Source organism: Marmota monax, unplaced genomic scaffold (genome assembly GCF_021218885.2).
Source record: "Marmota monax isolate L192 unplaced genomic scaffold, Marmota_monax_Labrador192_F-V1.1 WCK01_AAM20220418_F8-fsc00102, whole genome shotgun sequence".
In the NCBI taxonomy this organism is placed as follows: domain Eukaryota; kingdom Metazoa; phylum Chordata; class Mammalia; order Rodentia; family Sciuridae; genus Marmota; species Marmota monax.
The window spans coordinates 6,431,524-6,442,923 of NW_026692494.1; the positions used below are offsets into that span (position 1 = coordinate 6,431,524).

The 11,400-nt window shown below is 60.8% G+C and overlaps 1 protein-coding gene and 1 non-coding gene across 4 annotated transcripts; one reads left to right on the forward strand and one right to left on the reverse strand.

Annotated features, from left to right (window-relative positions):
• Nucleotides 1–162: 162 nt before the first annotated feature.
• Nucleotides 163–9,083, forward strand: R3hdm4 (R3H domain containing 4). Of its 3 annotated transcripts, XM_058579262.1 has the most exons (9): nt 489–577; nt 1,957–2,076; nt 5,040–5,194; nt 5,546–5,670; nt 6,040–6,163; nt 6,299–6,384; nt 6,853–6,938; nt 7,067–7,122; nt 8,108–9,083. In XM_058579262.1, the coding sequence occupies exons 1-9, from the start codon at nt 504–506 to the stop codon at nt 8,209–8,211; spliced, it is 930 nt and encodes a 309-aa protein (XP_058435245.1). In that variant the 5' UTR covers nt 489–503; the 3' UTR covers nt 8,212–9,083. The 3 variants fall into 3 exon arrangements, with proteins under 3 accessions (XP_046300347.1, XP_046300346.1, XP_058435245.1); XM_046444391.1 differs by lacking the exons at nt 489–577; nt 1,957–2,076 and adding an exon at nt 163–248; XM_046444390.1 differs by lacking the exon at nt 1,957–2,076 and having other exon boundaries at nt 446–577.
• A 2,094-nt stretch (nt 9,084–11,177) lies between these two features.
• LOC124092633 (U6 spliceosomal RNA) lies at nt 11,178–11,284 on the reverse strand. The gene has a single exon (XR_006851676.1). It is a non-coding gene; the product is annotated as a U6 spliceosomal RNA (small nuclear RNA).
• Between the last annotated feature and the right edge of the window lie 116 nt (nt 11,285–11,400).

The following is an 11,400-nucleotide window of genomic DNA, read 5'->3' on the forward strand; positions in this document are numbered from 1 at the left end:
CGATTTCTGGATGCCCCGGGGCCTTCCCACTTCCAGAGTCACTTCTGCAGGCCACTAGTCCAGTCGCGGAGGCCTGCCCCGACCATCCCGGGTACCGCCCCCCTAGGGGGAGGGCGTCTGGGTCACTGCAGGTCTCCGGCGCGCACCACGCGCGCAGTCCCCCGCGGGCCTTGGTGGATGAATAAAGCCCGCGGGGCGGAAGGCGTGTGGGCCGGCGGCGTCCGCGTTTCAGAGACCGGTAAACCGAGGTCGAGCCTGGGACCTGCAGGGGCGCCCTGTCCCGGACGCTGGGAGGCCGGAGGCGGCGGGGGAGCTGGTGCGGCCCGGGTCGCCCCCTCGCCGCCCCCATCTCGGGAAGGAACCGCTCCCTGGCCCGGGCCGGCGGGGGACGAGGCTGTCCCCGCCCCGTGCAGCCCGCGACTCCGCCCCGGCCCGCCCCCTGCGGCCGTCACTTCCGCCCGGCCCGAGCAGGCCCGGCGGCGGCGTCCGCGGAGGCGCGAGCCATGGTCGCGCTGGAGAACCCGGAGGGCGGCCCGGAGGCGGCGGCGGGGGACGCCCCGGGCGGGCGGCGGATGCTGTGAGCGCCGGCGGGCGGGGGGGTCGGGCCCGCGGCTCCCGCGACCCCCTACTCCCCTGCTCCCCCGGGCTCGGCCCCGCTCCCCCTGCCCTGCTGCGGGTCTCCGCTCCCCTGCTCGTCCCTGCTCCCTCCCCGCTTCTCTCCCTCGGGGCTCGGCGCCCGCTCCCCGCCCCGCCCTCTGCCCCTCTCCCCTCTCCCCTCCGCTCCCCCCGGCCCCCCCCCCCCCCCCGGCTTACCCCCTTGCTCAGGCTCGCGTGCTCTCCCGTCCCTGCCCTTTGGTCCGCGGTTCACTCCCAGACGTGGCGGTCCTGTTGTCACCCAGGTGCCCCGCTCGCTGGGTGTTTGCTGGGGGGACACACCTTATGCCTTACTTATTCCCGGGCCCCTGGGTCCTCTGCCCGCTTTGGTCCAGCTGAACGAGGTGGAGGCGAGTGCGGGGAAGGCTGCTGTGGGTGGGTGAGCTTTTGCCCACCTGCGCGGGTCTCGCTGGCTCTGGGTGCTCAGCTGTGTGGCGGGTTCTCTGCGCCGTCGGGTTACCTGCTCCCACCTTCCTGGTCGACAGGCCTCGTGGTTTCCCTCTGGGTAAATTCCCATATTAAGTGGGGATGGAGGCTTATTCTGCCCCCCCATAGGAGCCTATCCATCTGTCAGCAGAGTGCACCCCGACGCCTGCAGCGTAACCATATGTGGTGGACTTTCCCAGGGCGCTGGACTCTGAAACTGGCCTCCTAGAAACCCGTGAAGTCTGCTCTGTGGTCCCCACTACGTCCCAACATTCCCCATTGGTGGGCCCTGTGTCAGCGTGGGTTCTATCTTGGCCTCCTACTGGTGTGGTCTTGCCACCTGGGTCAGCGCTTCTGTGCCCAGGTTTCCCTGTCTGTGAAGTGGGATAGTGACAGTGGCCTCTTCCAGGAGCCACTGGGGTTAGTGACCAGACACTCCAGAAGTGCCCAGCAAATGGGTGTATCCTTTCTGTGAATTTTATTTTCCCTCTGTGTGTGGAAGGACCCCGGGGTCTGGTGCCTGCTAAGCAAGTGCTCTACCACTGAGCCCCAGCCATTATCATTTTTGGGGACAAGGTCTCAGTTACCCAGGTTGACCTGGAATTTTTGATCCTCCTCCTTGGCCTTTTGAGTAGCTGGGATTACCTGGACCGGCAACATCTGTGTTTAATGGTCGAACTAACGTCTTGATAGTGGGTATTACTTTTTTTTTTTTGGTCCTGGGGATTGAACTCAGGCACTCAACCACTGAGCCACATCCCAGCTCTATTTTGTATTTTATTTAGAGACAGGTTCTCACTGAGTTTCTTTTTTTTCTTTTAGTTATACATGGACACAATATCTTTATTTTCTTTCTTTCTTTCATGTGGTGCTGAGGATCGAACCCAGGGTCTCACGCGTGAGAGGGGAGCGCTCTACCACTGAGCCACAACCCCAGTCCTCACTTTTTGCTGAGGCTGGCTTTGAACTTGTGATCCTTCTGCCTCAGCCTCCCAGGTCTCTGGTATTACAGGCCTGTGCCACTGCGCCCAACAGTGGACCTTACTTTTAAGTGGATTCACCTCTGCATCTTCCTTCTGCCGCTACTGCTTTGTTATTTTAAGGCTTATTGTTACTGTTGGCATCTCCACTGGGAGGACTCCAGGCAAGAGGGCCTCTTTCCTGGGGGCATTTGGGACCCAGAGAGGGCTTTTGCTTCCCCTGGCTCCAGGCTCCTCCCCACGGATGTTTTTAAAACTGGGGTGTAGATACCTGTGGTGTGGATGGGTAAACTCCTGTGCGTTTCAGTGACAGTCACCGTCCCTGGCTGGCCTGTGCCTACCTGCCTGGGGCTCTGCCCTGCAGCTGGTGCTGGGGCCTGTCACACCCGCTGAGTCACCTACACTTCCTGCTGGAGGAAGTGGTTCCTCCCGACCCAACGGGGAGGGGTGGGTGCCAGGAAGGAGTGTTTTTGTCCAGGGGAGTGGCTGCCAGCAGGTCCCCTCACTGAATGTTGGAGCCAGGGAGGGGCGATGGGGGCAGGTGTTTCTAGAAACTCACCTGCTCCGGCACCTCACCTCTGTCTTCCTCTGGGTGCTGGTAATGCCCACAGTGTGCACGTGGGCTGAGGCTGCCGGGTCTAGGAGCCCCAGATACCACTCCAGGCTCTCAGTTTCCTCCTCTGTAGAGGGGTCTCCTTGGGGCGGGGGGCTGCCTCTGAGTGTGTGGGCGAGTTGCGGAGGGCTGGGGCAGGGGCTCAGTGGCAGAGCTCTTGCCTCAAAAGTATGAGGCCCTGGGTTCGATCCTCAGCACCACATAAAAATAAATAAACAAAATAAAGGTGTTGTGTCCACCTACAACTAAAACAGCATTAAGAAACAAAGAAAGGCGTGGTGAGCCCCACTGTGGGCCCCTGCTTGGGGATCAGCGAGGCCATGGTCAGGCAGTGAACAGGCGAAAGGGGAGCTGGGGAGGCAAGAGAAGGGGTGATGAGCCAGGTGGGGACAGGCCGTTTCTCCAGGGAGTGGACATGGAAGAGAGGCTGGGCTTGTGCAGACATCTGGGTAGACTCTCCTGGCCACCCTGGGGCAGCCCTGGTGGGTGTCAGTGGCTGTGCCCCTCAATCAGAGCCCCAAGGGACAATGTTTATTTTTTCCTTGTTTTTTTGTGGCTCGGGGCATCGAGCCAGGACACTGAACGTCGAGTTACCCCTCCAGTGCTCAGCTCGGCCCTCGGTGAGACGCGGTGAGCCCCTGGTCCCCGTGGCACCAGGTCGGGCTGCAAGGTCTGCCACAGGCATGTGGGAGCAAGGGAAGGGCCTACGGAGTCCTTGGCACCTTCAGGGCAAACCTGGCGGGTGAGGGGGAACAGGGAGGCTGTGGCCCAAGGCCAGCCCCAGGCTCACGTCCACATGTTGCTGGGGGGGCTGGAGAGGCCTGCTTTCTGGGGCCTCAGAGCCCTCATCTGTGAAGTGGGGGTGACGCAGGCCCTGCTGCATGTTATCAGCCTTGACCAGCTGCCAGGGTGGGGCTTGGGGCTGGGCAGGGTTGCCCAGGACTCCGGGGGCAGCCATAGGGACTGTGGCCTGGCTGCCCAGGGGCTCACTGGGTGCCAGCAAGCAGCCAGGCTGAGGACTTGGTTTGCTGTGTCCTTGAAGCTGAGGGACTTGGGATGGCGACTGTACCTTGGCTGACTGATATTTGGGTGGACTTGCCCCTTGGAGTGGCTGATCAGGGGACGGGAAGTAAGCCCAATGCGGAGGAAAGTCTAGGGAGCAGTCATCAGGAATGCTGCATGTGGAATGAGATCCCTGTCACAGGAGGAAACCAAGCAGTGTCCAACCCCTCTTGACTGAGTGCCCCTCCCAGACCCCAGGGGACTACAGGGACCTTTCTTACCCCATGGGCTAGAGCTCCAAAGAGCTGTGCCCGTGTGTCCACCTGCCCTCTGCGCTTCACCAGAGATCATTCTATAAGGAGCACAGACTGAATCCTGGGGGCTCTTTGCATGTGTAGCCCCAGTGGGCACTGGCCTCACTCCTGACCCCACAGAAGTGTCCTATCCCAAAGGTCCTGGATTCTCCTGTGTTTGATCTGTGTCCTGGAGACTCTGGGTACTGGGGCTGATGGGACTTGCTACTCCATCATGGAGTCCTGCTACTCTTTTGAGCACCTGTGTGTGGCAGGTGGGGCTGTGAGTGAGGCCAGCTCTGCCCAGGCTGGGGACCAATGGCCATGGGGCCTGGGGCCCAGAGTGAGCAGGGGAGGCCAGAAGTGGTCAATCCTGGTCCCCTGGACCCCAGAGGCCACCCTTGGCAGGTGCAGGTACCATGAAGTTCTGAGCCTGGGGCCTCATCCTTGAAGCCTGGGGCTGACCAAGCAGGCTGTGCTGCAGTGTCTTCTCATCCCAGAGGGCCCAGCCTCGCCCTGGACAGCTGCTATGTCTTCTCTGCCCCTGGGAGCCCCTCAGGAGGCCTGGCCACCATAGCTCATCTGTTCTTGCAATTAGTGCCTCAAGAGGAGGGCCATTAGCTCCCAGGGTCACTCCTTGGCCCTGGCTCCTGGGAGACACTGTGGGGCCATCGTAGGTGGGCCCTGGCATTGCTTTGAGCTTCTGGGAGCTGCTCACTGGAATACTTGCTGTCCAGGGTGGGGTCTTGATGAAGTCAAGTTTCTCCGTGTCCAGAGGGGCTAGCCTTCAGGTCCCAGAGGCTGTGGGCCTCCCTGGCCTGTAACTGGAATCAGGCAGGCTTGGGGTGAGGGGCTGCAGCTTTTCCTGGCCACCACCTGGCTTGGCCCTGGCCAGGCCTGCTTCCTGCCTGCTGTCCCCGTGCACTGCCTGCCTGTGAAGTGAGGACTGGGGCCCAGGGTGCTACACCCGGGGGGCGGGGGCTGCTCACCCTGGGGGAGATGGGCAGGTGGTGGTGCCGTGGGTTCTGCCTGGGAGTTGCTGTGGTCCTGAGGGTCCCCTGCCTGCCACAGGCCCCTCCCGGGCTGCCTGCCCGCTCTGGCTGGCTCCCAGGTGAAGAGACTGCCTGCCTCCCGGCGGAAGCAGCACTTCATCAACCAGGCCGTGCGGAACTCAGACCTGGTGCCCAGGGCCAAGGGGCGCAAGAGCCGACAGCGCCTGCAGAACAGTGAGCAGGGGGCAGGGGCCTTCCTGGGGATGCCCAGCCTCAGATGGGAATGCTGTGCATGCTGGCCAGCCCTGAGCTCAGCACTGGGCCCTCAGAGCAGGAAGCAGAGCCAGACACAGACCCCTCACACCAGAGGATCAGGGCTGGGCCGGAGGGAGTTCTGGGCATTGGAGCTGGGGCTCTAAAGGGTGGGTAGGAGTTCCATAAGGCAGGGCTCTGGAGGCTGGATGGTCCTTGTACCTTTGGGGAGAAACAGTGGGAGAATGGAGTGAAAAGGCTGGGAAATAGGAAGGGTGGTCATGGGGGTCCTGAATGCCACTGTCAGCCCAGAGGCTGCCTCTCCCCACGCAGCCCAGCACCTGCTGACTCTGCTGGAGACGCATGGGGACCCGCCTGGCCTGGAGGATGGGGACCTGACGCCCTCTGCAGCACCCGGCATCTTCGCAGAGGCCTGCAACAACTCTACCTACGTGGAGGTGAGGCTGCGCCTTGGCACCCCAGCCTGAGCCACTGCATGGCAGACGCTCCTCCTGCCCCTGGGCAGAGTCCCACCCCTCTCCGAAGGCTCCCAGCATCCTGCCCACCTGCTCCTCAGGCTGAAATTAAGGACTAGCTTGTGCAGTGCTGCCCCCAGAGCAGGCCCCCCGGCGCCCGGGGGTGTCCTGGCAGTGGCTTTCCCTAGCCCTCAGCTCAGGCCCACACATCCGTGGGCAGTCCAGTGAACAGGCATCTGCAGCGGGACTTCCCTGGTGCGTGGCCCTCGGCGTCCGTTCGCTGAGCGGGAACAGGCTTGAGGCCCTCGGTCATCGCCGTGGTCTCAGGGCGAGCCTGCCTGCCTCATCCAGGTCTGGAATGACTTCATGAACCGCTCCGGGGAGGAGCAGGAGCGGGTGCTCCGCTACCTGGAGGACGAGGGCCACAGCAGGGCTCGGAGGAGAGGGCCTGCCCGCGGGGAGGACCGGCGGAGAGGTGGGGCCTGGGTCCAGGGGCGGGCCCTGGGGAGCTGGCGGAGGCAGACCTCCTGCGACCCCGCCCCGGGCAGAGGGTGTGGCTTGGCGGGTGGGCGGGGCCTGCAGCTGGCATCACCACCCCTGGGCCCGGCAGAGGACCCTGCCTACACACCCCGGGAGTGCTTCCAGCGCATCAGCCGGCGCCTGCGAGCCGTCCTCAAGCGGAGCCGCATCCCCATGGTGAGTGCCTCGTGTCCAGTGCCGGCCTCCTGCCCAACCCACTCCCTGGGGCTGAGAATCAACCCAGGGCCTCACACAAGGCTGCCACTGAGCCACACCCGCAGACCCTCCCGGGACTTTTTATGGCCTTTTCTACATCAGTTTCTCGTTTGAGGATGGGGTGAAGGGAGGCCTGTTACCCAGGGCACCGATGCGGTGGGAGGTGGTGGGATACAGACCGTGATCATCAACACTGCCGGACCCAGGGTGCTTCTGGGAAGGAGGAGTTCACTAAGCAGGAGACCTAGGCTGGACAGTTGTGTCGATAAAGGTGCCTGGTGTCTTTGGAGAGTAGGTGGCCTCATGAGTGTGTCAGAGGCAACATTTGAACCCAGGGCTTTGGGCTCTGACCTTCCAGTCTTGGGTGTTCTGGCCCTTGGGCAGCAGGGCCCCATGGTGGCTTGAGCTCTGGGCCCCATTTTTCCACAGGAAACACTGGAAACCTGGGAAGAGCGACTGCTGGGATTCTTCTCCGTGTCCCCCCAGGCCGTGTACACAGCCATGCTGGACAACAGGTCAGGGTGGCGGGCAGCAAACTGTGTGCGTGTGTGTGTGTGTGTGTGTGTGTGTGTGTGAGAGAGAGAGAGAGAGAGAGGGTGGGGGGAACTCCTGCCCTGGCCACTCACTGCCCATGTGTCCATAGCTTCGAGAGGCTGCTGCTCCACGCTGTCTGCCAGTACATGGACCTCATCTCAGCCAGTGAGTGCCCAGTCCCCATCCCCACATGGTCAGCCAGGAAGCAGCCTGGGTGGCAGGAAGGTGTCCTGGGTGGGTGCGGCTCAAGCAAAGGGTGGCCCTGGGATGCTGCCTTCACTCGTCAGAAATGCCCTGTGTGCCAGCCCCCTGCTGGGTAGAGCTGGGCAAATGGTCAGACATCCTCCATCCACACCCCCAGGGCAGGGGAGAGGGCCTGGCGGGGGTGTCCAAGCCTGGCTTCGAGGGTCTGTGCACCCTGAAAGCCAGCCCAGCTTAGCCTGTGTCTGTAGGCGCCCTCCCCAGGCCCAATGGGGTGGTCTCAGGACAGCCCCTCCCTGGGAGGGGCACAGCAGGCCCTTGCCAGCCCCAGGTGCCCCTGGTGTCCTGGCCTCCCACCCCTGTCTGTCTCCTGCCTGGAGTTGTTGCGAGGTTTCCTGGCAACCCTGGATGGCTCCTCCCCTGTGCTCTCTTGGACCAAGCTCCCTTTGTTCCCCAGTCTGGGGGTGGAGGGGCTTGGTTGGTGGGGCCCTGCTTGGCAGGGGTCAAGCTGTGTCCAGGTCTTGGAGGACCCAGGGCAAGGGAGAAGGGCTCCCAGACCAGCTCCAGCAGGGGCCAACATGGTGTTCCAGGCTGGTTCTGTTTGGCCAGGAGGGGAGGCACGCCTGGGGCCTTGGCACTGTGAAGACACCTCTCGTGCAGACCGGGAGACCCACAGGAGACCAAATACTCAGTGACACACACGTGAGAGTATCCACTTGGCCTTGAGCCCTGTGTGCTCAGTGTCTCTGCCTGAGAAATGGAGTTATTAACAGCAAATGCTGAAATGGTCCAGTCAGAGGCACTCAGGGCAGGTCTAGTCCTTGTGAGTCCAGCCTGGGGCCCGGGGACTGTGGCCTCAGCGTGCAGCAGCCCCGTGGCCCCTCCATCCACACTCTCCACATGCAGGGGCCGGAGTCCGTTAATTCCTGCCTGCTTGTCACTGCCACAGGTGCGGATCTGGAGGGCAGGCGACAGATGAAGGTCAGCAACCGGCACCTACAGTTCCTGCCTCCCGGCCTGCTTCTGTCTGCCTACCTGGAGCAGCACAGCTGATGGAGGCCACCCAGTGCCCACCTGCCACCTTGCCCAGCGCCAAGACATTGTGCCATCTGCTAAAATGCCTACCATGTTTTTAGAATTTGTCTTTAACAACTGCTGTCCCCTTGGGTGGCTCTCTCACCTTTGCCCTAACCGTCCTCTCTTATTCAGATGAACATCGGGGCTTGAGCTGCCCAAACTGTCTCAACCGTGCAGTGCCCCACCCCAGACTTGTATTTGGGTAGGGAGTTCTGACCTGGGTACTTCCATGTTTCTTTGGTTATTAGCTTTCTTGGCCCAATTTAAAGCTCAGATGAGGTAGGAGAGGCTGGGTTTTTATCACTTTTTATGAATTTGGCATGATTTGTTGTAGATTTTTAAATTTCCTTTTTGAAGAAAGAAAAAAAAAAACAAAATCACTTGTCCCACCTGGTAAATAGTGGGCTTGGTCACAGCCTTTGCTTGACTTTTCCTAGTTTTTAGCTCTTGGGTGGGGGGTGGGGGGTGGGGGTGGGGGTGGTTCTCTGCCCCTCACCCCAGGAGCATTTTCTCTGTGTGTGTGTGTGTGAGTGTGTGCGCACGCATGTCTGGGCCCTGCACCCTAGGACACCGCTGCATCTCAAGGGCTGGTTTTATGCTTCCTGATATGTCTGTGTCGTGTCCCATCCCGCCCTCCCTTTTATACTAGGGATCCAGGACTTCCAGCCAGAAGCCGCTGTCCTCAGCTACCCCGTCCCTCCATGACCCAGCATCCTCTGCCCCAGCCTGGCTCTGGCCCAGGGGTCCAGAGTATCCTCATGCTGGTGGGCCCTGCTCCTGTGTGCCTGTGCGTGGCTAGTTGTGCTTGGAGGACAGGGGAGTGTTTAATAAATTTCTGGTGCTCCGGCTGCAGGCTGAATGGTGTCTTTTAAGGTCCTGGTCAGTGTTCAGGCCTCACCCAGGTTCTGTGGTGAGACATACTGCCCGTGTTCTCTGAGACACCGCTAGCCGTCAGCGCTCTGCCATGCTGGCTGTGCCCACTGGTGCCAGCTGTGTGGCCTCAGGTGAGTCACTGTATGCATGTCCTGCAGCTGCAGTGACGGAGAACTGTGGGTCCCAGAGTGTCTCCTCCCTGGGGCCTGGGTCAGGTCAGGTGTGTGCCGGCAGCTGCCCCAGAGGCGGCCTCTCCTGGATCAGTGGCTGGTGGCTGTATCACCTGCCTGCCTTGGCTCTGGCAGGCTCCTCCTGGTGTGTCTTCACAGGGTCTCCCCTCTGTGTGTCTGGGTCCATGTTTGGCATGGACACTGGCCACAGGAGTTAAGGCCCTCTCACCACTATGGTTTAAACTGTGCTTCTGTAAGGACCCACTTCCATCAAGTCACACCCTGAGGTTGTGGGGCTAGGACTTCCATATGCCTTTTGGGGGGGACCCAATTCAGCCTATTACAGCACTTAATCGTGCCTCAGTTTCCCTGTCTGAGAAACAGGTCAGTACATGAAGTAGGTGAACTGGTCCCTGTGAGGTAGCTTGCTCCTTTATGGAAGACCTCTTGCTTCTTGTTTCTGATTATAATTTAGCATTTTCCCCCAACTTCTTTTATTCTTTCTTTTGGGTACCAGGGATTTAATGGAGGGGTGCTTTACCACTGAGCCGCATCTCCGGTCCTTTTTATTACTTTGAGACAGCATCTTGCTGTGTTGCAGAGACTGGCCTGGAACTTGCCATCCTCCTACCTCAGCCTCCAGGAGGAGGGGGCCCCAAACCCATCTCCATTTCTATTTTTTCCAGCTGTTTGGGAGGGAATTTCAGACCTGAGGCTCTTCACCCAAGCGCCTCAAATGCCCTGGCCCAGTCATGGGGGCTATCTGCAATCTCTCTCTTTTTTTTATATTTTTATTTATTTTTTTTCAGTTCTTGGCGGACACAACATCTTTGTATGTGGTGCTGAGGATTGAACCCGAGCAGCACGCATGCCAGGCGAGCGCGCTACCGCTTGAGCCACATCCCCAGCCCTCTGCAATATCTCTTAACCTCATTGGGGAACTGGACCCTGGTCCTGGCAGCGTCTGATATCTGGACCACTGTTTTGAAGGAGCTCAAATGTCTCCGACATTTCAGAAATTGAGGCAGAGCTGGCCCAGCGGGGCGTTAGGGCGGCAGGTGGGCCCGTGCTGATGCACGTGGAGGAACCAGGCTTCTTCGTAGGCTCTCATCCCCAGGGCCCCCCAGTTCACTGGCCCTTCTCCCTGGGCTCCTCCGGGCCGGGAAGCGCGCTGTCCTTCCTTTGATGAGCCCAGGTCGCGGGAGGAGCGTTTGGGATGTATTGCAGATGCTGGGGACTGCGGGAATCCTGCGGATGGTGCGGGTGGGCTGCGCGCCAGGGTGCGGGCCCGGGCTCCCGCCGAGTCGGTGGCCTACAGGACGCTGCACTTCTCCCGGGGAGCTGCTCCCGCCGAGCTCTCCTTGCCCGGACGGAGGAAGGCAGGGGTCTGCGCCCAGGCTGGTCTGGGCCCTAGGTCTTCGCCGCTGGTGGCCGCTCGCCGGGGACGCCGGCCTTCTGCCCTGGCGGGGTGATCGACACCCCTGGTGTCCTGGAGAAGGTCCCACGGGGCTCCGGGAGCGCGCCCCTCTCCCGGGGCCTAGGGCAGGAGGCCAAGCCGTGCCCACGCAGGTCGCACTGCGAACCCTCCAGTAAAAGGTCGGAAGCGCCGGGGAACTAAGCCCCGGGCCAGCGCGGACTGGAGGGCCGCCGTGGCCGCAGCTCGGGCGGTTCCTCGCTGCCCTCCAGGCTTGGTCACACCCGGATGGTCCTGCTGGATGGTCCTGTTGAGATGAGGCTTGAGGGTGCAAGAGCTTCACTTTAAGATGTCACCCGGCTCAACGGGTTCCCCACCGGGACCTCCAATGGAGCCTCGGGTTCCCCACCGAGATAGAGAAGGAATGAAAAGAGCTGAGATGCCTGTAAGGGAGCTTCGGGTTGCCTGCCCCTGAACATCGCACCAAAAATATGGAACGCTTCACGAATTTGCGTGTCATCCTTGCGCAGGGGCCATGCTAATCTTCTCTGTATCGTTCCAATTTTAGTATATGTGCTGCCGAAGCGAGCACGAATGATGCTTTCTCCATTTCGGTATTTACAGAGCAGATATTCAAACACTTTACAGTGCAGGTGATTATTCCTAAAACAATTTTAACAACTATTCAATCCTTTTAGTATATTACAT

Coding starts and splice junctions, on each gene's coding strand:
- R3hdm4 (XM_058579262.1), top strand. CDS start 504: ATGGTCGCGCTGGAGAACCCGGAGGGCGGCCCGGAGGCGGCGGCGGGG. Junction 578..1,956: donor CCGGGCGGGCGGCGGATGCT/GTGAGCGCCGGC, acceptor TGTGGTGCTGAG/GATCGAACCCAGGGTCTCAC. Junction 6,164..6,298: donor CGGGGAGGACCGGCGGAGAG/GTGGGGCCTGGG, acceptor TGGGCCCGGCAG/AGGACCCTGCCTACACACCC.